This window comes from Ceratotherium simum, chromosome 6, assembly GCF_057802395.1.
Source record: "Ceratotherium simum simum isolate JZ-2026a chromosome 6, ASM5780239v1, whole genome shotgun sequence".
NCBI lineage: Eukaryota > Metazoa > Chordata > Mammalia > Perissodactyla > Rhinocerotidae > Ceratotherium > Ceratotherium simum.
This window is the reverse complement of record NC_141905.1, coordinates 14,449,875-14,475,679: the sequence shown is the minus strand read 5'-3', so window position 1 is coordinate 14,475,679 and position 25,805 is coordinate 14,449,875. Positions and strand designations below refer to the sequence as shown.

Sequence of the window (25,805 nt, the reverse complement as noted above, 5' to 3'; positions counted from 1 at the left end):
CAGGTACCACAGGCTACAGCCAGGGCAACAGGCCCTCCTCATTCCTGTCCCAAGGCCAGAAGTCTGAGAGGAGGCAGTTCATCAGCTTTGTGGTCTTGAGCATGTTTGAGGAGATGGTGAAAATAAAACAGCAACTGTAGCAAATTGATGCATCTTCATCCCCAGGCTGATATAGTTGTAGCATTTCTTAAATGAATGTTTACTTGAATGAGTGTTTGAAAAACAAATCCTTATTTTAAGATCAATGTGTTGATCTAGCATCATTTCCTTAGGCACAGCTATATGTTAAAATAATAGAATCTTGTAGATATAAATTACCTATAATGTGATTTTTAGGAGAATTGAACTGGAATTTCATATATATTTTTTTAAATGTTATTCTTATTGTCTTTGGCATTTTTTTCTTTTTTTTTTTTGGTGAGGAAGATTCTCCCTGAGCTAACATCTGTTGCCAATCTTCCTCTTTTTTTGCTTGAGGAACATTAGTCCTGAGCTAATATCTGTGCTAATCTTCTTCTATTTTGTATGCGGGTCACCGCCTCAGCATGGCTGTTGAGTGGCGTAGGTCCATGCCCTGGCTCTGAACCTGCGAACCTGGGCCGCCGAAGCGGAGCGCACCCAACTTAACCAGTACGCCATGGGGCTCGCCCTTCATATAGATTTTTAATTGAAAATTATAGCATGCTGATTCAACGTGAGGACTAAATTAGCTTTGGTTGGATTTTAAATCCAGTTTTACTTAGTTTAAATCTAACTTTGCCAATTGCTAGGTATACAAATTGAGACAAGTTATTCAACTTCCCTAAAGGTCAGTTTTCATCTTCTGTTGAATAAGGATAATACCAACTTCATAGTGTGCTTGTGAAAATGGTATGAGATTGTGTCTGTAACATTCCTAGCACAGTGCCTGACAACAGCATAAACAACAAGAGCTATTAATCTTATTATTGTGATTATAGGAAGGAAGGTATTAGATATATTACGTGTTATTTTAAGGAATGGAAGCTATGTGGTATTAGCCTTTAATCTAATTTTCTTTAAAACATTGTTATTTGTTCATTTATTGATTCAAATATCAAATTCATTCATTGACTACAAATGAAAACAAAAAAGTTGTGATTTGTTTCTTTCAGAATGATTATGGTCATGTATCATTTTTCCCTGCGTCCTCCTTTTTTCAACATTGCATCATTATTAGAGATTCTGTGATATTATTTGTAGAATCTTGCAGTGTGTTATCAGCAAGTTTGTCATAATTATCATGTGGTCAAACAGGAAACACACCAGTTCTCCAATATTTTAAATTGGTACATAATCCTCTAATTCCTCATATCAGTGATCCCCAACCTATGAATCTATGGAATTATAATCAGCTTCACTCATCTATATAGGCATCAAGCATTAACTGTTGATAGAGAAAATAATATGATTCTCAAATATGTTTTAAACGTTGTTAAATGCTATTGTGGTTAATGAAGCGTATTTCATTTGAAAGTCAAACTGGTTCGTAGAGTAGTTTCATCATTTTGTAATTGTCTAAGCCGTAAATATGTAAATGTACCATGATTATCACAAAGGGGTACATGAGTTTTATTAATGTTTAAAAGCCTCTCTCATTCTTGAAAAAAGTGGAAACCTTACTTTACGTTTTACTTGTTTTTTTTTTTTTGGTGAGGAAGATCAGCCCTGAGCTAACATCCATGCTAATCCACCTCTTTTTGCTGAGGAAGACTGTCTCTGAGCTAACATCTATTGCCAATCCTCCTCCTTTTTCTTTTTCCCCCAAAGCCCCCCAGTAGATAGTTGTATGTCATAGTTGCACATCCTTCTAGTTGCTGTATGTGGGATGTGGCCTCAGCATGGCCGGAGAAGCGGTGCGACAGTGCGTGTCCGGGTTCTGAACCTGGGCCCCCAGTAGCGGAGCGCGCGCACTTAACCGCAAAGCCACGGGGCCGGCCCTACATTTTAATTTTTTGTGGCATTTACTCCTAGTTTTACAATGTGGATTTTGGATAGTTTTTTTTTTCCTTCTCAGTATCTAGCATAATGCTGTGTTCTTATATATGCAGTTAAACAAATGGATGTGCAAATGATATTGAAATGACCTTGGATTCAAATTGCAGTGTCATATTTCCTCAGTCAGTTCCCAGCACTTGCTTGTGGATAGTAGAAGAACAGAAAACCATTCAACTGATAACTTTATTTAAAACATGAGAAGGCCACGTTTTACAGAAATAGCCGTTTGTAATCTCTCTCATGAATGGCATGACCATTAACAACAACATGTCACCTTCTCTCTTTTAGATGGGAATGTGGTGGAGCCTGACATGTCTGCGGGGTTTTGCCCAGATCACAAGGCAGCCATGGTTTTGTTCCTTGACAGGGTCTATGGAATTGAGGTTCAAGATTTCCTCCTCCATCTTCTAGAGGTTGGCTTTCTGCCAGATCTCCGGGCTGCCGCTTCTTTAGATACGGTAATGATTTGAACAGTTGGCTTCCTCAACTTTTGACTCTTCAGTCTCTGGCTTATGATATTCTTTTGTAGATAGATTCATTCATTCATTTATTGTCACCAAATGTTTACTGAGTATCTATTATATTTTTAGGCAGGCAATGGGTAAACAGAAAATAAGATAGACTATGTCCCCAAGGAATTCACTGAATAGTGGAGAAAAGGGACGACCTCCAGAGTAAGATAAGAATTCTGATCAGATGCAATGGAAGACAATAAGAAGTTCATATAACCTAATTTCGGAGGTCACAGTGGCTCCTGTTAACCTCTAAGTTGGCCTAAACAATTATGCTTCTCAATTAAAGTATTAAGAAAGCTTAATGGACATTGTTGAGTCATGCCAATTACGATACCCTCCTGGTGTCTTCATTTGTTAATGTACAGATAGGTTAAAATCTGTCCTGTATATTCAGTGGCCCACAGTGAGAATCTGCCATTATCAGTGTAAATGTTCTGCTGTTTGAAATGTTATAGAATAAGCTGAAGTTCTAAATGTCATTCTAGTAGTTAATAATACCTCCTTTTATTCTCAACTGAATGGGTCTTTTTGATTTCAGAGGAAATCAGATCTTGAGCTGACAATAGCTCTTTCAGGAAAGCCATGAGAGGAGAATCATAAAAATGAAACTGAAATTTCCTTTTTCTTTGTTGACTGTATTCACATGAAATTCTGAACCTAAAGTGTATAGTTGATAACATAGTAAGACAATCAACCTTTGATTGTTGATGCTGATGAACATAAGCAGAAATATAAATAATATTAATAATTAGAATTCAGAAAGATTTTATGAATATGAGATCTGTTATAAGTTCCATTCTCTTTCCTCCTCTAGTAGAGAAAACTGCTCACAATCTTTGATATCATTAGTGTCTTCATCTTTCATTCTTCCTACAGTAATTAATAATGATATTTTATTATAGAATATGAACCTCTTGGGCCTTTTGAAGAAATAGATATGACTTCATTTTTATCTATTTATGAGCAAATGAAAGTTGATTGTTTTTAGTGGTAAAAAATCATATGAACCACATTAAAGATATAATTGAGGAATACATTTCCATTTTTCATCTTTTTGTCATTTTCTAGATAGTGAAATTGCATGTCAACATGTTGATCCCTTTAAAAATTGTCTACTGCCAAACACAAATGATTTTCTACTCTCCAATTCCTTTTTAGGCTGCTTTGAGTGCTACAGACATGGCCTTGGCCCTCAATCGGTACCTTTGCACAGCCGTGTTGCCTTTGTTAACGAGATGTGCTCCTCTTTTTGCTGGCACAGAGCACCATGCTTCCCTCATTGACTCGTTACTTCATACTGTGTATAGACTTTCTAAGGGCTGCTCACTTACCAAAGCTCAACGTGATTCCATAGAAGTTTGTTTACTCTCTATTTGTGGGTAAGTAGGCAATTAACTCAATACCAAGTTTCTTCTTCTTGAAGAAGAGAATTTACTCTGTGGCCCTTGGCAAATTGTTATGAATTTTGAAAACAATTTCTGTACCAAAAAATTAATTCATTTTAAATAGCCCCGTGTACTGAGGTACGAGTCTTATCAGAGCACCCTTGCTCCTGGTTAAGTTCAGGACCGTTCCTTCAAGCCCCTCTTGGATATCTAGCTGTTGGGAATAGTTTTGGACCAATTATGCTATTCTGGCTGTTTGTGGATGGGGTGATTATGTGAAGAGTCCCTGGCCACTTTAGTGTAAGGTTAGTAGATTCTTCTTTTTTGACTCTGTGTGATGGTTTTAACTCTTCCTCCAGAAGAGAGAAGAAAAAAGAGACTTATTAAATATAAAAAATAATACAGTATAATATTAAAGCATTACTTACGTGTGGCAGTGATGAAGGCTCACTATTTCCTCCAGCCTGGAAAATGACTTCCTATAGGTAGAAGTGTTCAGATGTCTTACTGGGAAACACAGAAACATGTCTCCTCCTTTTGATATTCTAACAGTGAAAGTGACCATTTCTCGGGCCCCTAGCTGGGGTGATGGCTTCCTTCTAATTGGACAGGAGCTCTTGGAGGTGAAGGCTTGCAGCCTGGCAGTACATTGGCGAAGGAAAGGTTTTCACTCATAGTGCAGTGTATGAGTTTAGAAGACAGATGCGACTGACGGAGGTGAAAAATTAGAATATTAGTTCTATAACTTCCCTGACCCTAAAATTCTATAAAATGGAATCAAAACACTTATCTTGCAGATTTTTTTATCAATATTAAACAAGGTGAAGCAGTCAGGATGGCCTGATGCAGTAGATGTTCACTATGCATTAGTTGTCTTTCCGTTCTTCCGCTGGCAAAATTTCTGTCTCAGCCTTTTTTCTCCCTCCTACTCCTGCACTCTCTCTTCTTTCTGATTCTAATCTGGTCACTGAAGATCCTTCCCACCCACTAGAATGAGGGAAGAAGCATTTACTAAATTAGTGGAAACAGTGGGGTCTGTAGTTGAGTGAGTGGGAAGGGAAGGAGCAGAAGAGGAGCATCTCCTGTAGCAAATAGGGATTTGTCTTCAGGTCTGAGGGATGGAGATGAGTTGGAAATGGAACCTTTTATAAAATTATGTAACTATTGGTTAATCTTTGGATTAGAAACACCTAAAATTAACATCATCTGAAGAGAGGTATAGGTACAGGTTCTTGGCGTATATAATTTAGGCTAATGAATTTTCTACTTAGTTTAGACACATTTCCCTTCGTTATTAAAATTAGCTTTGTTCCGCCAGCCAATTGAGACCTTCTATGATGCAGCACTTACTCAGAAGATTAGTATTTGATGTCCCGTTATTAAATGAACACGCAAAGATGCCTCTTAAGGTAAGTATAGGAAATGTTTATAGTTATTTGATTACTGGGTCCTCTGACTTTGTTTCCTGTTACAATATGTATGTCTCTTAGATACATCATGTTTGATCTTTGATGCTGGAGAATTTCCTCCAGTTATTGAAATGGTCATATACGTTATAGATAAATGTGTATCAGCCTAAAATAAACAAGTAATAAAAGATCATAGAAATCCTAAGTTGGTGTCCTGTAAATCAATGGAAATGGAAATCAGTGGGAAAAAATGGGCCACAAGGAAAAAATAAGCCAAGATCTTCTTAGGCAGAAAAACGTGGTAGTAGGTTTGGCCTAAAATATTAGCAGCCTCAAGGGATAAAGAGCAGGCTTTAAAAACATTTTCTAAGTTGGTAATCAAATGACAGTTTCCAAATATAATTTCATAGAGTTGAAAGATAACCTTTCTGTATATGTAGTTATAGTTTGTCACAGAGTGTAGAAAAGTCACTGACATTTTCTCTGTCCAGCTTTATTATTCTCTTCATGAATGATCAAGTCTCATACTGTCTTACTGACTTGGGAATATTTTCCTGTCATCTAATATCCCAATCCTGAGTCTGGATTGGGATATTAGATGTATCCAAATATGTTTAAGAGCATAGTCTGTGCATGGAGGTCATGGTCACGTAATGGACTTTTTACAGGTGACCACTCCGCACTGCCATCTAGTAAGCGTCATTTTTCCTCATGGCCACACAGTAATAGGGCTGTAAAAGAGAGGTTTGAGATATAAATGAGGCTGTTTTTTGAGCTGCTGTTAACACTAAGCATCCCTAGATGTTTAGGAAAAAACAAAGTTTCTCTATGAAAACTGATTTTGATTTAATAAATTTAGATAAACTAATGAATTATGTAAAGTAAATTATATCTTTGCTGAAAATCCCATTTTTACAGTTTTTATCATCAATGAATTGATAGTCCTTGTCGTGCGAATTTTCTTAATACAAATGTACTGAAAAAGATACCTGAAAAAAGATACAGTATCACTTTATGTGATAAAACTCTTTTACATTATAGATATTTTCATGTTAATCTGAGCAAACTAGATGTCAGTATTTCATCCTTTGAGATTCCTAAATTGTGCATGTGTGTTTTGTAACTGAGAGAGAGACCAAGCTAGACGTATTTCTACAGTAAGAGATGTAGTTAGCATTAATAACAATAATCCTTATCAATTTATTTCCCTCCTTGGATATAGAAAAGAGAGTCCAAAACTTTATAGTTGATTCGTAAAGTTCATTTTATTAATTTGGCAAATAGTTGTGAATATTTGTTAGTTTATAGATCAAGAATAAATTATCCTGAGTTACCACATAATTGAAAGAGTCTGTTCTTGTCTTTGAACTTCCAGCTTAGTCCCGAACAAACAAAATATACATAGTTGAGAACTTAAGAAGCAACGTAGATGCTCAGTAAGATAATAAATTGCATTCGTAACCACCAAATAAATATAGATAAAGAAATTATTGAAGTAGAGCAGTTTTGGAAATTTACTTAGAGACGTTAAGTTCTGGGGCAAATCATAAAGTGTGATGAATACAGATTGTCAGAGAGGAAACAGAGATATTCAGAGGTATAGTTCCCTTAGAATGCACATTTTAGGTGCTTGCTTGTGCCTCTGGGCACCCTGATGTCAATCCCTTCGTTATATGCATGGATTCCAGGGGATAAGAATTCATATATTTTGAGTAAATGATAGCAATTAAAGTAGAACTCAGGGATTCATAGGTAAGCCAACAACATTATAAAGAATGCTGTTCAAGATAGAGTGATTTGTAAAATTGGGCGTTTGGTCCTCATACTGTGATCAATGTGTGTTAAATTTTAAAGAAACATAGTATGCAAGGTAGTATTCTCCAAAAGAATCTATATAGAATTGAGCAGTTTCGTTTCAGCTGACCTTGTTATATAGCATTAGAATACCATATGAGAGGAAATGGAAAAAATATAAAAGTTGTCTTTAGCTCATTGCTTTTACAATTGTTTTCCCATGTAGCTGCTGACAAATCATTATGAAAGATGCTGGAAATATTACTGCCTGCCTGGAGGATGGGGGAACTTTGGAGCTGCCTCGGAAGAAGAGCTTCATTTATCAAGAAAGTTGTTCTGGGGCATTTTTGACGCCCTTTCTCAAAAGGTAATTTAGTATTTTGTGGGTTTATTTGTGTGATAAAATAATTAGAGAGCCATAGGTTCTTAGATATTCCTAGTGGAAAACTATCTTTACTTATCAAGACTTACATAGTTTTATTTTTTCTGTTTTCTCAACTTATAACAACTGTTGAGAACACAATTTAGATTGACTTTTCATAATCATTAAGGTAGCATGTTCCTTGTAATCATAACACTTTCTGAATTGAAAGTGGCTGAGCATTTCAGGAAATTTTGTACACGGGTTGATCAGTTTCTTGGGCATTTTGACTTATTTGAACTCAGACCTCCCTAGTCACCTCCACAGTCTTATAAAGCCTGAAGAAATCTTATCAAATATAAAAATAAAAATATTAACTCTCATAAAATTATAATATTCCAGTGGTCTTACTGACTTTTCCCACTTTGCTGCTGTGGGATTTAAGTACCTCTACTCAGTGTCGCTTTCTATATGTGACATTCCCTTATAGTTGCCATATTTATAATGAATAGTTCATATACTTTCAGAAGACTGGAGGGTGGTATTTCAGAGAAAATCAGAACAACATGGTTTGTATGCTTATGCTTAAATTATTAATCAAAATCAGTTTGAATTCCCAGACAGACGTTTTTGATGACTAGAGTCGGATAAGCAGAAGTTTGCTCCACAATAGTGGAAAGTTGCTCTGTGATTACATTTGGTAGCTACATCTGGATGCTTGTTCTTGCTGAATTGCCTTTGGTAAACTGAGAGTCCTTTTAAAATAATATGTACAGGGGCCGGCCCGGTGGTGTAGTGGTTAAGTTCACACACTCTGCCTCTGGCAGCCTGGGGTTTGTAGGTTGGGATCCCAGGCACGGACCTACGCACCGCTCATGCAGCCATGCTGTGGCAGGCATTCCACATAAAGTAGAGGAAGGTGGGCACAGATGTCAGCCCAGGGCCAATCTTCCTCAGCAAAAAAGAGGAGGATTGGCAACAGGTGTTAGCTCAGGGCTAATCTTCCTCACAAAAAAATAAAATAATATGTAGAAGGTATTTTTAGAAGAATTTACATTAATTTAAAATTGAACATTTAAAGTGAGGTAACTTTTAAATATTATTTTTGATTTTTAAAAGATCTATAAATTTAACTAATTATATAATTAATATACAGATACCTCTTCCTAGAAATTTCGATTATGCGTATTCCTGTAGAATTTCTTTCCAAGTTCAGAATTTTATTTTTCATACCTTGGTAATGTAATGTAGATCAGTTAAAATTTTTTACTCTCTGGAATGTTCCTTTATGTGTTTTTCATGTATAGTCTTTACAATGTGGTGCAGCAATAATCTGTAACTAACTGTAAGGGATAGAATCATTGACTGAAATTATGTTTATGTTTTAAAGACATGCTATACATTTAGAATATTCACATTTACTTCATTTCGGATATTGGAGAATAAACTTTTAGAGAAGCAAAGATTTTATTCTTCTTACGCTGCAACTACAGTAAATCTATCTTCAGCTTCTCTTATGTTCGTTGGGATTTCAGGCTGTGTGTTCCATTTTCTAGAGAAAGAATCTGCTAGAGAGTTAAGTTGCCCAGGGTGATTGAGATGTTCTCCTGCAACATCAGCCACAAAGACAACTTTTGTGAAATAGTAATATGGTTTCTGGTTTTTTTTTTTTGGTCCTCCATTTCTTCCCAGAAATATGAGCAAGAACTTTTCAAACTGGCACTGCCTTGCCTGAGCGCAGTTGCGGGAGCTTTGCCTCCAGACTACATGGAGTCAAATTATGTCAGTATGATGGAAAAACAGTCATCAATGGATTCTGAAGGGAACTTTAACCCACAACCTGTTGATACCTCAAAGTATGGACTCTTTCTATTGCAGCAGATTTTTATTGTAAATGATGTGTGAAGTCTGAAATTGAATAAGGTACTAAAGTGAACTTTCTCTAACCCATGCCCCCTTTGAATTGGTATCCTTTTAATAGGGGTCCCTTCACTTGATGAAATGATAGTCGTAATAATAATCATGATGTAAATATCAGAAGTAGATAAGATGTACTTTCTAGGATACTCTTAACACAATCAGGATTCTCTCTATGTAACCACATGCTAATATCTATAATAATGAGAATCAAGAAAATATATCAGTTATATATTTAGTTGAAAATTTACCCTAAATGTTTATTAATAATTGCAGCCAACCTCTGTGTAGCATCTTTGACTCGGGATGATCCCAGCATGCTGTGCAAACTGTTTCTGTGAGCTGAGGGGAGTGATTTCACCATCACTGCATCTCAGCAAGGGGGATGGTTACCAGCTGATATTCAGCATCATAAAGCACAGCATGAGATTGAAGGGAATATCAAATGACAATATTTGTGGAAAATTGAGCCTGCAGTTAGAGTGCAGTGTGACAACCTTAACGACAGATAAAACGTTACTTAACGTAAAACTTCTTATGTGTACTTAGTTGCATAAATTATTCTACAAATAGGATGTTTGGGTACTTCAGGTGTCTGAAGTCTCAGCATTTTTGTCCGTTGTTGTTGTTACTGTCTCTAAGTAGGACCATGGTTTCCATTTTCAAGGAAAGCTGCCTCTTCCTGCCACATTATCTTGATTTCATGGTGACTCAGCAAGATCAGTGTTAGCAAGGGAGTCACTTGATAGTTACCATCAACGCATCTGAATTTGCTTGGGGGTAAACTTTCAGGCTTTTGGGTGGCCCCCCAGCTGTTTTAGCTTCCATAACCAGATCAAAATTATAACCCCAATGGTATGCCATTAGTTTGATAATGCCTTAAATTTGCACGTTTGGTATTTGAGGACAGTCCTGTGAGAAAAGACTCTACCCCCCAGTATTTGGCTTATGTGATTGATCCTTTGTATCTCTTCCAAAGTAAGTAAACCAAAATATCACATGTTCACATTCCTACATGGGTAAGTTTGTGGTTTGCTAACGTACAATATAATCCAGGATTACAAAATAACATCAGAACAACGTGATGGTTTTGGTTCATTAATCTAATTAATTAATTTAATTAATTAACAAGCGTTGGGCATGTCTATTTATTTGCCTAGGCTTGCCCCTTTGGGGACTTCTTAACAGATTGGGTTTACATAGTGAAATCAATAACTTCTGCAACTTTGTTTCTTAAGTATGTATATGTCATACAGTTCAATTGCTGACTGATAACATTCCTGGAAAACAGCAGTAAGCCATGTCGTTAATACTAGGTTTTAAATAGAATTCTAGTCTCGAAGTTAATTGTGTTAATAAGTTATATTCATTAATGAATGGAATTATATATATAATTACTTTTCCATTCATAGGTATATTTGATATTCCCAAGTCTTACATTTACCATCAGACTTGGTCATCACTTGCATGCACTCAACATCTGTTCGAGAGATTCAGTATTTATTTAAACATGAAAGAAATCAAGAATAAATGTTATCAAAATCATAAAGCATGATTTGGTTGATTACTTTTCCCTATAGTCCATATTAGTAACATTTAGAATATTATGTATAGATCATTAATATTTAAAATCATTAACACATCACTAGTTGTATGAAATTAATTTAAAATTTTAGTACATTTAAAAAAATTGTAGGGGGCCGGCCCAGTGGCGCAAGTAGTTAAGTGCACGCGCTCCACTTTGGTGGCCCGGGATTCATGGGTTCGGATCCCAGGTGCACACTGACGCACTGCTTGTCATGCCATGCTGTGGTGGCATCTCATATAAAGTAGAGGAAGATGGGCACAGATGTTAGGTCAGGGCCAATCCTCCTCGGCAAAAAAAGAGGAGGATCGGCGTAGGATGTTAGCTCAGGGCTGATCTTCCTCACACACACAAAAAAGTAACAGATCAGATTTCAGCAGTCTTTTACCAATTTATATTTGTGGCAGAAGAGTGAAGTCATAAAGGGAGACTAACTTCAAAGAACAAATATGGGAGAGAAATATGTCTTGAAGCTTGTTGACTCTAACCATATCTTGAGTCAGATTTTTAAACTTTTTTTGGTATAATCTGTTTATATTCTATTTATATACCAATTATTGGTATAATTTGTTTATTTTGGTATTATCTGTTTATAATATATTCATCTTTGAATATATTTTAATTATTTTTGCTTATACTATCTATGATTTTTATTATATATAACATATTAAGACATAATAAAGTATGAATCAGTATAAGATGAGTGGAAAGAACATTATCTGCTTGACTTTTCTTATGTTGTTCCTACAATATGGAAAAGTAATACCTTGTTAAAACAGTTTTTTAACAGTATGCATCAAATGGGATTTAAGCAGTCATAAGCTATGAGTAAATGATTAATATGATTCCTGTAAATCCTATGAAAATGAAGCTTTTTTTCCTTTATTTTTCTCATAGTATTACAATTCCTGAGAAGTTGGAATACTTCATTAACAAATATGCAGAACATTCCCATGACAGATGGTCAATGGACAAGGTAAAAGTTGGGGTGTCCCATTCTAATTCAGTACTGAACCTGCCTAATGACTGGTCACTGTGCAAATATTTCTGACTGTGACAACTGTCTACTTTAAGTGAGAGCTTTATCTAGATTAGGAAACAACATTTAATTACAATATGCTGATATAATATTTAGCTAGTTCTGCCTTAATGCATGTATGATACATATATGAATAAGAGTATTTGTGTTCATAAAAAGTGCAGTTTTAAGAATTCAAAAAAATCTATTAATTAAATCATAAGTATAGTTTCTAAATGCACATTGTTCATGGGAGTAAAAACAATAATCATCAGGGGCTTCAGGAAGAAATGGTGACTCTGGGTCCAGAAATCTTTTAAGGAAACTTTAGGTTTATGTGTAATTTTATATTGGATAAAATCTTTAAAATTATTAATCAGTATTTAGGGATTGTTTACACCTTCTACTCTTCTGTTGTATTTCTTATTACTAAGTAGATCTGCAGATCACTAAACATAGATTACCTGGCTAGATGACATGTTTTATTTGTATTGTCAAAAAAAACCAACCCAAATGAAATGACTAAAGCAGTGGCAATTTGTGACATGTCTTATGCCTGAGAAATTCATTTAAGTTGAGCCTCATTTAAACTTGAGAGAAGATGGTTAAAATAGAGAAACTGAGTTGAGATGATGCAGGAATCTAAAATAGGCACGTACTGATTTGGTGAAGTGAGAATCAAACAGCAAAGGTTCCAAAAGACACATGTTCTATAGCATCTCAGTATCATTCTGCTAGACTTCACATGAAGTTTCAGTCCATGCCCTGACCAACCCAGTCCCTTACTCCCTCTAGAAACCATCTTTTTGTTTTGATAAACTTGTGGCTCTGTTCAGTAATTTAATTGATTTACTAGGTAAGTCAATGAGAGTTAAGTGTCTGTTTTACATGAAGACTATTAGGTGCTGAGCTGGCGGGGGTGGTGATGGAGAGGAAGTTTACTGGAAGACTGTCTTGATTTATTCCAGTCTAGTTACCCAGATTCCATAGGCAGATGTGAAATAATGTAGGGAAACGGTGATATGTACAAAATTATATGGGCAAAATAATTGGAACAAATGTGTTGAGAGAGAATTGGATGTAGGAGTGGGCACAGCAAGTAGCATTCTCCAGGGAAGCTTCCAAAAAAAAGAGCATACTCCAGTTTTACTGTTTAAAAGGAGCGTTTCACATACACATGTCACTGGTGAGGGTCCCAAGTTGTGCTAGAATAAATATCACAGAGGCCTCGTGGCCTGTAGTCTCCTCCCAGGGGAGGGTTTATTGACACAATCACAGGCCTGGGTCTGTGTAAGGAAAACTGGATGTTTTTAATCTCTGGATAAAAAGATTTGTTCCAGGTGAGTACTCAAAATAGTATTGATTAGGGTGGAAATCTTTATATGGACTTATGCCAGATAAAATCCAAACCTTAATTCTTATTTTGGTTCATTTTAGATTTATTTTACCAAATACACGCTTAAACACGTGCACATTTACACTCTCTAAAACTAATACACATAAAACAATTTTGATGTTTGTTTTCTGTTTTAGTTGGCAAATGGATGGATTTATGGAGAAATATATTCAGACTCATCTAAAGTTCAACCATTAATGAAGCCATATAAACTATTATCTGAAAAGGTGAGGGATTTTTTTTTTAGGTTATGTAGTTTTAATTTCTTTTGAAAATTTTTTCTTTGTTATATAATTTTTTATTAACATGTCTTCTTTATTTTATATATACTATTTTTATCTTTAGTCAAAGTTCTCATTATTTTATCTTTTATTTTTTTCTCTCTATTCCCATTTCCTGTCAGAATTTAATTGGTTATTATCTTCTCTACTCAATATTTTTTGGTTCCTTTTTGGTTTTTATTCCTCTCCTATATTTTTAAGAACTTTCAAAAATATTCTTATCATTCTTAAGAGTTTCTTGATGAGGGGTAATGAAATAATATTTTAATATGCTTATTTGTGAGTTTTAATATATTTTACTTCTTTGGGAGGAAGTCAATAACTTGACAAATGAAATGAGAAGGATTTTCTAGCTTGGTGTTTATGAAGGAAGAGTTACTTCTCTATTTATTCAGATGGTAGAAAAGCCTTCACACACATATCATATAACCTGGCACTTTCTCCTACTTGTGTTTCTCCTTTCTAGGTTCTATCTAAAGTCTCAGGAGCTGGGAAACTAAAGGAAATTAACATCCATTCTATAATAAGCTAGGATCCCTCTTAGCAGCATTAGTCAAACTAGATCTCAACTCACATTCTGCTTTTCAGAATTTTTACTTTTCTTTTTTGTTTTTAAATAAACAAAGCCAATCAATTTTTTTTAAATGAAGGCAGTCTATTTCAGAACAAAGCATTAAATATTTTTTATTTTCATTTAGGTTCATAATATCCTATTTGTTTGTTTGTTATTTTACTCTTCCTTTTTGTCTCTAGGAAAAAGAAATTTATCGCTGGCCAATCAAAGAATCTTTAAAAACGATGCTGGCTTGGGGTTGGAGAATTGAAAGAACACGGGAGGGAGACAGCATGGCCCTTTATAACCGGACTCGTCGTATTTCTCAGACAAGCCAGGTAAGAATCGCAGTCATGAATCCATGGTTTATGTGTAATCTTTTAATTGTTGGGTTTTCCAAAACAAATAATTTGAAAATTCTGAAGACTAACATAAAGTTTAGAAGGGGAAAATCCATGTTCCTTTTTCTTTAGTTTTAAGTGAAGCTAAGTCTTGGTTAAAGTACTGGAGTTTATATATCAGGTCGTACTTTTCCTGGCTACTATATAAAGGAGCACCCAATGGTAAGCTCTTCAAGTTTTACTAATGAAGGCTGTAGGATGTGTTCATTACCTACAATTGTCTATAGAGCTTTTGTCTCCTTGCCAGTAAGAACTGAAGGTTGGTTCTTAGGGAGCAGTGAGGTGGTCAGACAGTAGTGATCGAGATCTAGAACCCACATAGATGTTCCAAGTCAGGGAACTTGAGCACCTATCCACTTGCAAAGGGAAGATAAGCAACCAGACAGGCAGAGCAAAAATTCAGAGAGTACATCATTAGTGGGCCATGCCAAGGGAGGCTGTATACTTAGCAAGGTGCTAGCTGTGGGGGTTCAATGCTCAACGTGGCAGAGTAAGGCACAGCCTGGACCTGGAGAACCTGTGGTTCAAGATGGTGACCAAATACCAACTATTGTCTCTGGCTCTTTCATTTCTCCTGGGAGATAAACCTGTCATTTTCCTTTTCTAGACTGCTCAGGCCATTGTATTTGGTTTACACAAAATATTGTGTTTATTATTGCCATTTATACAGATTACACTTTTGAAAAAAGAAAATGAGGGTACTCAAAGCATGTGCTTTACATACTTCGTATTTGAAATATACTTTTAAATAGACTAAGTTCTGTTTTGGGTATATTTTACGTTAAATTCTCTTAAATAAGTATCGTGAGTGGAAGCTGTAAATGCATATTTACCTTTTTATCATGTGTGCACACATTTCTAACTAGATTACATTTTGCTTTAATCTGTTTCAACAAATACTGAGCATAAACTGTGTAACTAGGCAATAGGAACACAAAGATAATAAGATCTAGTTCTAATCTTAAAGACTCGCAGTTTGGTGTTACAGACAGTCAGGTTAAACCTGCTGCCACATCGTACAGTAAGGATTAGACTAGTGGTATGTACAGGTACTGCAGAGTGCAGAGAATGGAATGGTCTCTTTATTTTCCCTGTAAATTAGATGAGAAATAAGGAAATTACTACAGAAAGGAGGTAACTTGAAGTTTTGCCGGGAAAAATAAGATAGATTCTCCCACTGCCCTTAATAGCAAAAATTATGTGCTCTAATTTAAAATTGTAAATTTTGTATTTATTTCCTCTCTTCCTTACTCCCCCCTTAGCTCCTAATATAGTTCTCAGTGCACGTTAAGCCCTCAATAGATTCTGTCAACTGATATTCATATAGCCATCTCAAGTCTTACTGATTTTCAGAGTGACATGTGTAATGCATGATATATATTGTTAAATCTCCTATGTGATTTCAGTATGCCAGAGGGGTTGTGTGTAGATTAAGAGGGAAGACTCTGGAGGTAGACCACTGGGGCTTCAATCCTGAGACCACCACTTTCTAGAAATGTGCCACCGGGCGTGTTACTTAATCTGTTTGCCTCAGTAAATGATATCACTTATTATCGCTTTTTTAAATATTATTTAAATATTTTTAATGCTAGAGAGCATTTCACTAATGGTAAGTAAAAGAGTGTATTTGTGTTTGTATTACTTTGACCTGTTAGCAGTAAAGAAAGAATATTTCTATCAGTTTCAGAAATGGAGAGCAAAATCCAACCAATGCCACAAATGTATTTATAATCCTTGTCACTCAGATGTTCACTCCAATGTTCTTTAAGCATAAACCAACATTATTTGAAATGTTGAAATAGATGGTCATTTCTTAATTACTAATCTGACATTATTATCCTCTTTTTCAAATATCATCTTGGAAAACTTCTTTTCTTTTCTCGGTAACTTCTCTCCATTACTGATTTCCCAGGTGATTATAAAGGTACTTTCTATTATGTAATATATACACTCTTTAGAATAAAGTAAGGAACACTTTTATGGCATCAGTTTATAGTAAGCACTATAAGTGGATGAATTGAGATCACTTGTTGACATGATTCTGGAGCCTGATATTCTCAGCTTCCTTCCACTGGGACTCAGCACTCCCTCTGTGAGCCAGAAGTGGCCTGTGTTTAACTCAGCAGGATCTGGCATAACCCGCATGGGTTGAAATCCTGGCCTCACCACTGAGTAGCTAGCTATGTGAACTCAGCAAACTGGTTAACCTCTCTATGCTGGAGAGTTCTCATCTTTAAAATGAAGCAGATAAGAGCATCTACTTTAAAAGATTATTGTGAGGATTAAATGTTATAATGCTTATAAATCACTTAAAAGAGTGACTGGCCTATATTTCCATAAATGTTAGACCTAATTATTAGCATTATTATTTTTATGTGGATCAGTGACATTATTAATGTCTTTGGTTTACCATGAACACCACAGGAAGACATGAATCATGATTTCAGGAAATTTACCACTCAATTAGGATTTTGTAATTTGCTTATTAAGATGGCATAAGGGCATGGACAAAACCAATAGCAACTTGATAGGATATAGGATAGAATATATAAATGCTGACAGAATTAGAAGTAAGGAGATGCTGGCTAATTGGAGAAGGGCTAAATGGGTGGATTTGATTTCTTGGTAGTGATCACTAAAAGTCAGCACGAAAAGAGACATTTCTGACAATCTCAGGAATAGTCCATAGGTTCTCAATAATTACTTATTTACTCACCGCCCCCCCCCACCAATTTCTTATCCTGTATCTGTTTTTCAATATTATGAATGTGGAGTATAAACTATTTACACAAATAAAAAATAAGCTTATAACCTCAATGTCTGTGATAGTCTGTGCTGAAGATGTAATTATTAAGCACAAGAGAATTGCTGATCAAGTTACTTCTGTATTTGGAGTGTGGTAAAATATCAAAATCTGGGGGGGGACAAGTAAAGTTTCATAGTATCTCAAAAAAAATTAAGCTTGTAACCTGGGAGGAAGAGGGAGATGGGAATGAAACTTTGGAACGTGTTACCCATCTAGAACTAAAATGCAGGCCAGGAGAGAGGAATGATTCAGTCATTCCTTCCATAGATATTTGTTGAGCACCTACCATGTTCCATGCACTATTCTAAGCTGTTGTGATAGATCAATGAACAAAATGGACAAACATCTCTGCTCTCATGGGGCATACATTCTAATGGGGAAAGTAAGCAATAGATATAAGTAAATTGTAGAATATGTCAAAATATGATAAATATTATAGAAAAAAGAAAACTTAGCATGCAAAGGCAGATTGGGAATGCAGAGGGGAGGGGGTTCGACAGTGTTTGGGGATGAGTTGCAATTTTATATAGGGTTATCAGAGTGGATTTGATCTTCAGAGAGATAAATTGAATAGGGACTTGAAAGAGGTGAGGGAGTTATACAGATTTGGGAGAAGAATGTTCCAAGTAGTGCACACGTGATAAGTTGGGAGTGTGGCCTGGTATGTGTGAGGGTGATCCAGGAAGCCAGTGAGGTTGGAGCTGAGTGAGTAACAAGGAGAGGGGTGGAGAGGTCTCAGGAGCCAAGTCACGAGGACAATGGGGGCCATTTTAAGAAAGTCGATAAGTGCTTTGGAGTCAGACAAAATTACTTTCAGAACTTGATTCTGCTGTTTACCATTTACATGCTATCATGACTTTTAAAATTATTTAATTCTTTTGGACCTCTTTTTTCTCATTTTAAAATGGTGAAAAGTAATATCTGCTTTTCAGAGTTGTTCTAAAGATTAAATGAGATAATCTATGTGACTTGCTCATAACTATTCACGTGGTGGTTGTTATTATTATTATTGCTAATAAGACTAGAGTTAATTAAGTTAACATTAAAGCTCCTAGTTCAGAGATGGTGCATAAGCCAGGTAACTTGAAATTATAGAAGACCTGGCCAGACTTCTGATTCTATGTATGTAAAGGAGAAAAGCAGGTCGTGAAGAACATAAAAAGAATCTGTCTCTGAATAAACAAATATCTACTTATACATTCTTTACACCAGCCTCAATAACTTAATCTAAAGCTAAAAGGGTATAAAATTTCAGTTATATAAGGAATGTGGTCTAAAAGGATAATTAAATATGGGGAATTTTACTTTAGAAACAAGTAAAGTTATTGATATCAGCTTGATTTTATTCATTTATTCAACAAAATTTAAAGAGTCTAATACTTTTTTTAAATCAGTTCTAAGACACACATTTGCCATATTTCAATATCTGTGAGATTGGGAGTGATTTTATAATCCTAAAGTTGATGAAAGATGGTTTATGCCAGACCCTGGGAATACTAACATGAATAAGGCTCAGCCTATGCCTACAGATTTCTATTGTACAGTAGAAAGGCTTATAACTCAAGGAATAATAAAATAAATATTTTAGAAATATAATTCTGACAACAGAATAGAGAATGAATCAGAGAATGGGGAGATTGAAAGTGGAAAGACAAATTCCTTAGGAGGATATTGTAGACATCCCACAAAACAAAACTAAAACATTAAATATCTGAATTAGAGCAAAAGTGTGGAAATGGAAGGAAGTGAATGTGTCCCATAGATATTTTTGAAGTAGAAGAGAAAGAATTCTGTGACTAACTGGTTATATGATAGGGGATGAGGAGGAGTAATCAAAGGCTTTGCCATGGATCTGGACTAGGCTACCAGGTGGGTGGTTATGTTAGGTGAGGTAGGGAACATAGCAGTTCTAGGGTAACACAAGAAGAGAATAACGAATTTGATTTTAGATGTTTTGTTAGGCAGAATTATCACTCGCAAAGATGATCCCCAATTGCCAGAATCTGTGAAAATGTTAGAGGGATGCAGTGTTGCTGACTTTGAAGATGGAGGAAAGGAGCCATGAGCCAAGAAATGTGGGTGACCTTTAGAAACTGGAAAAGACAGGGAAAAGATTCTTCCATAAAACCTCTAGAAAGGAACACAGCTCTACTGACACCTTGATTTTAGCCCACTGAGACCTGTGTCAGATTTCTAACAACTTTGTGGTGTTTTAAACCACTAAATTTGTGGTGATCTCTTATAATAATATAAAATTAATACAGATATAGAATGTCAAATGGAGATGGTAATGAATCGTTGAAAACTTAAGTCTAGAGCACAGGAGTAATGTTAGGCTAGACTGATTGATTTTTGGTTTATTAAAAAATGGTTGATAAGTTAAATATTTAAAGTAGGTATGGATATGGACACCTAGAGAAAGATTTAGAAGAAAGAAAGAAACAACTGAAGAGTGAGCTCGGAAAACCACAAATATTTAAATGTGATTTATGGAAGAGGAGCCAAAGAAAGAATCTGAGGAGAAGAGGTCAGAAAGGTTGAGCAGAGAGCCAGGAGGGTGGTTTCATGGCATTCCTGAAACGAGCAGGATGGTGAGCGGTGGTTAGTAGTGTGAAATCTAGAAGGGCCAGTTTGATGGTAGCTGGAAAGAGGACTTTGAATTTAGCAACTTGGAAACTGATAACATTTGAGAAGACAGTTGTAGTAGATTAGTGAGGAAAGAAGTATATTGTAACATGTTGAGGGTATACGAGGTCACATGACAGGGAAAGAGAAGTAGGTCTGTAGTCAGACAGTTGGGCTTGGAATCCTGCCTGCTCAGATTTTTAGCTCTGTGACCTTGGGGAAGTGACTTAAGCTCTCTAAGTCTCAATTTCCTTTCAGGAATATTTAAAGGAGAAAAAAAATGTTATTTTATTACACATTCCACTATTAAATGATACTGAGCAGTGGTGAAGACACAGAAGCCACGGTTCAGTCAAAACTGACCAGTAAATTCAGTATAGCCCATGGCCCATTATTAATGATAGCATATGATAGCCTCTTTTTTGTTTTACAAGCATGGATATAAGGTATATTGTACCTTTTATTTTTTGTTTATCCATTTCTAACAAGAGAATATATACGATTATGAAATATGTCAAGGTATAATTTTAGATTTATAAGCATGAACCAGAGCTCATTTCTATGATACTCTTTGTCATTGGGTGGAATAAGGTAAAAGCTCAGAACAGTAAGTGAGACCATCTTACAGTTGATGAGAAGATAATGTTTCATTTTTAAAATGCCGTAATTTAGAAATTAAGGAAGTCTTCTGGTTATTGAGGATATCTTTGTAAATCACTGAATGTTATCTGATGTACTTTTAAAATTAAAAAATAGGTTTTATTTTATCTTAACATTTGGCCCATAAAGACATTTGTAAATATTGACCTTTTTGATTAACTACTGTTTGCATGAGGAAGAGTAAATTTCATTGCAGCCAATTAGAATTTGTGAGAAACTCAAGAATACAATGATTCTTTGACTCAGGTAATATTTCAGAATCTTGGATTCATTGCACAATTGGTTGAATTCTGATTATTAGCTTTTGACAATCTCTAAGATATTGGGATGTATTATTCAATCATAAATAATTGTCAGACACCCAATATAATTTAATTTGCTGGATACATTTGCAAAATCAGTTTGTGTAGATATTTGCCAGTTTTATCTGAGGAAATGTTATGTTTGGAAGTTTGTTTGCATTATATCTCTAAAGTATCTCTTAAGTCTCTCCCCACTGGGTTTTTTAATAAGACACTATTTTTTCACATAAATTATCTAGGTTTCTATAGATGCTGCCCATGGTTATAGCCCCCGAGCCATTGACATGAGCAATGTCACGCTATCCAGAGACTTGCATGTAAGTACTGTTAACTTTTAAAAATATTCTGCAAATTTCATTTTTAAAAAGCATACTCTAACCCTTTCCTGCATATATTTTGCAGTATGATTTTCTTGAATGTGGTAATCATATGAAGGGTCCATAGAAATTTATAGATTGTATACCCCAATTTTTTAATGCTATGAAAGTTGATATAACTTTTTCTAGAATGTTTCCTCCAGATAACACATTTTCTTTAAAGATAATATGCATTAAAAAACCCTAATATAATAATTAAATAGCTATGTGTGAGAAGAGAGTAAATCAGTAATTAATAATGCTCTGCTCAAGGATCACCTTAATTACTTATTAAAGAATATGTATTTTAAGTTATCTAGGGAAACTGATGACGTTTTGCTTGCTCCATCCACAGTTTTATCTGTTCTCCTTTGTCAGTAAGGAACATACTTTGAAATGGCTGATTTGAGTGAAAGATAAAATTTGTTGCCATGGAACATAAGTTAACAGTCAACATAATGATCAAACAATGATATTGGCATTGTTAGTACTATTCCAGGAGAAATAAGTATATAAAGATAAAATCTATGTATTGGTAAATTGTTTGGCTTGCCCTTTGTCGTTGCTCCTGTATGAATGTGTTAAAGTGACATAGTAAACTTGAAAATCAAAAGTGAAAAGAATCTTAGAGGTAATCATGTCAGAATCCAAAAGGCCACAGAAAGGTTAATGTGGCTCGTCCAAGGTGTCTCACCTGGTATGGGACAGACATTGATCTAGACTATCTGTCTAATGTTCTTTGCGTTCAATGTTCAATAAAGTTTAGATCATCTTTTAAAGCTTTGGAAATTAAAATAAGAACTTGTAAATGCATACTTTTTTTGTTAAAGTTCATAACTAATTTGAAGTTTCATTATTGAATTAATAAAACATGTCTGTAAACATTATGAGTAACAGTGACCATTCCATCGAATCACACTGCTGTTTCCTACCGCATAATTTCGCAGATCAATAGAATTCTCTGGGGTTCACGTTCCAAATGAGAAACTTGTGTTTGCTTATCCTTTACATGTATTTTAGCACTAACACACTATGATTTATTAATTTAAAGCATGTTTTGATGTTATGTATTAGAAAGCAACATTGTCCTTTTCTACTCGTATTATAACTCAGTTGCTAAATATTTTATTCATTTAAGGCTATGGCAGAAATGATGGCCGAAAACTACCATAATATATGGGCAAAGAAAAAGAAACTGGAACTGGAGTCCAAAGGTAACATTTTCTAAAAATCGTCATTAAAAAATATCAGAGTGTGACTACATGAATATGTGATGTGGTAAAATAGTCTTTTTAGCACAAGATCTCATTCTATATTTATTTTATTAGAATGGTTCAAATATGCCTGTAACAGTTTTAAGCTGGAAATTCTATAATTTCCTGCACTGCTAGTGTATATTTCCTCATGTGTCAGAATTTCTATGGCTCTCTCTTGCCTATTTTATCATGTAGAGATCTATACTCCTCATCCTAATTTCTGAGGTGTTCTATTAATTACCTAGACCTCCCTCATTGGCTTCCACCCCAACTTAAATATTTCTCATATCGCATCCTATTTTATTTCTTTTCTCAGCCTCTCTGTTTTGTTTAGTCCAGTTATGTTATTGTCCCTTACTTGCTTTTGCTTGCTCTTTTCTGCTGTTTTTTTAAAATACTAAAATGACCTAATATTCTTACTCATTTCTCAAATCATTTCTTTTTTTTTTTTTTTTTTTGTGAGGAAGATCAGTCCTGAGCTAACATCCGATGCCAATCCTCCTCTTTTTTGCTGAGGAAGCTTGGCCCTGGGCTAACATCCTTGCCCATCTTCCTCTACTTTATATGGGACACCACCACAGCATGGCTTGACAAGTGGTACGTTGGTGCACACCTGGAATCCGAACCTGCAAACCCTGAGCCGCCGAAGCGGACCTCGAGCACTTAACTGCTGTGCCACCGGGCCGGCCCTCAAATCATTTCTTATTTGCATAAATATTTTCTTAACAATTTAATGCATCCTACACTGATGATCTCTTTCATTGTTATTTCTTCAGCATTAGACTGTACACATGTTATTTATAATGTGTGTCTGTGAGTGTGTGTATGTGTGTATGTGTATCCTCTCTTTAATTACTGCCTATGTAGGTTTCTTTGCCCCAGTGAGAATATAATTGTCTCAAGTTCAGGGCCACAACTTCTATTACTTTTATAATCCTTGCTGTACAGTTCTCGGCACCAAGAAACTCTCTATTTCTTATTTGTTGTTATAGATAAGAATATAGAGAGAGATAATTTTGAAGTGTAGGGATATTTCATGGTGAAAGGAATAGGTGTGATATTGAAGAATGGTACCAGGCACCAAACACTAGGAAACAGAGCAACACGAATTAGAATTGGTCATAGAAATAAATGGAGAGGATTCTGTATACCAAAATTGCCTATTATAAAATTTGGCTCAGACCTAGGCCTGTTTTTCTAGAAAGATTCGTAAATGTTTGTTAAATGAACAATCAATTGCTTGGCTGGCTGACAGATGGCTGGCTGGCTGGCTGGCTGGCTGGCTGTCATAGAACCACAGAGTTTTGCTTAGTGAAATTCTTGGAGGGACATTGTCCACAAGACTGTTAGACAAAATCACTATTTGTTATGTTACACAAGCAGATTACATGAAAATAATCTGTTGCTTTTTTTCAAAGTATGTTTCAGTCACTATGGTTTGGTTAAAATTAACAGTAATAAGCTGCTGTCTTGTTACTGCTCTTCTAAATAAGTATGCTAGAAAATCATCATTGTTCTTGAATTTCTGGGCCAGCCATTAGGTGTCTTATAGTCCATGTTTTCTTTAAAGCATGCTGCTCATAAATGAGACATCTGTATCTCTGCATCCAATTCATATTGTGTGGTTGGAAGACAATCATAGTTGCAGCATCCTAAAAGGCGAGGTAGTGAACTTAGTCCTCAAAGTCGCCAATCATTCTTCTTATTCCACACATGCTTCTCTTTTTAAAGGAGAAAGTAAGTTGTTAAGGACCAAAACAGCAAACCAGTAGGAAACGTGTTGAAATATACAACACTGGATCTTGGCTTTTAGGTTATTGAGACTAAGGAAACAGAGAAATGAGTTTGGGAAGGAAGATAGGCTAGAGACTGTGGACAATTTTAGGAAAGAAACTACTTGTGTGTTTTCTCAAATTTGTTCTCTCTCCTGGAGATTTCAACAGCCAACTTGTGTCCTGACAACTCTCCTTCCAATTCCGAGAAGTTCTGGGTGGGAGTGTGGGCCTGTCGCCCACCCTGTGTCTTGGAGCCTATGGGGGTGGGGGTGTGTGTGTGTGTGTGTGTGTGTGTGTATGTGTGTGAGAGAGAGAAAGAGAGAGGGAGAGAAACAGCAGGAGAGAAGCACAGGAAGTCAGGAATAAGGAGAAACTTGAAATCACCATTTGGTCAGTCAGATACCTAGATGCCTAAAAGAGCCAGTGCTGAGGCTGACTTAGTTTCCACCCTATCCTGGGCTCTTTTATCATCCCTGCATCTTTGTGCAGAAGATTAATCTGCTTTAGAAAAGTCTGGAGAAAATGTCCTCTTCTGCTCTCCTAAATCGTCTGTTCCTCGGTGCCCTCTCAACCTGCTTTAAGAATCTAGGAGAATTTTTGGGGGGGAAATCAGCATAAGGAGCCTATCATTGATAGAAATAAAGAAGTAAAAGTCCCAAAAATATTATCAATGCTGCCAAATTAGTGAAAAACATAAAGAACTAGCATTCCTTTTTAAAGATTTTATTTATTCAGTTTTTTCCCCCCAAAGCCCCAGTAGATAGTTGTATGTCATAGGTTCACATCCTTCTAGTTGCTGTACGTGGGACTCGGCCTCGCGTTGGACGGAGAAGTGGTGCCTCGGGGCGTGCCCGGGATCCGAACCCGGGTCACCAGCATCAGAGCGCGCGCACTTAACCGCTAAGCCACAGAGCCGGCCCTAGCATTCCTTTTTAGTCTTCTTTTCCCACTACCACTTCAAGTATTTTGGGCTGTGATGATCTGTCACCAAGCCAAAGACAGCTCTGGTATCAAGCAGTTTTGACTCTTTAGCGTGAATGAGTTCGGGAGCTGGTGCTCGATGTTTGAGGCAGTGTCCTAGGAATTACTGCAGTTTCCTTTACCTCTCAAGTGTAGCTACTTGCCTTCCCTCCCTTCCATACATTGATGTTATAAATGGGCAAGATGAGGGGTGGAAGAACAAGGTAGTCACGCTGCTATTAAGCGGCACAGCAAAGGACATAACTTCTAGCCTGCTGGCTGACTTGAAAGTTCAGAAGTGTTTGAGAGTCAGAGGGTACTTTGTGCTGTTAGGATTTGAAAGTATAAACTTGATTCTCTCTCTCTCTCCCCACTTTCCCCAGAGTGACAAGTAACCTGTTAGTATCTGACTCCAAAATTGTTGTAGATTTCAA

General features: G+C 35.9%; 1 protein-coding gene across 3 annotated transcripts in view; it reads left to right on the top strand.

The window, feature by feature from the left end:
• RYR2 (ryanodine receptor 2) overlaps window positions 1-25,805 on the top strand; it is a 694,605-nt gene that overhangs the window by 517,693 nt on the left and 151,107 nt on the right. For all 3 annotated transcript variants that reach the window (XM_087431907.1, XM_087431906.1, XM_087431905.1), the window contains 10 exons: window positions 2,305-2,474; window positions 3,690-3,910; window positions 5,235-5,325; window positions 7,346-7,486; window positions 9,173-9,336; window positions 11,880-11,958; window positions 13,534-13,623; window positions 14,431-14,568; window positions 21,264-21,341; window positions 22,519-22,594. In XM_087431907.1, coding sequence (XP_087288033.1) covers window positions 2,305-2,474; window positions 3,690-3,910; window positions 5,235-5,325; window positions 7,346-7,486; window positions 9,173-9,336; window positions 11,880-11,958; window positions 13,534-13,623; window positions 14,431-14,568; window positions 21,264-21,341; window positions 22,519-22,594 — 1,248 coding nt within the window. The remainder of the gene's footprint in view (window positions 1-2,304; window positions 2,475-3,689; window positions 3,911-5,234; window positions 5,326-7,345; window positions 7,487-9,172; window positions 9,337-11,879; window positions 11,959-13,533; window positions 13,624-14,430; window positions 14,569-21,263; window positions 21,342-22,518; window positions 22,595-25,805) is intronic.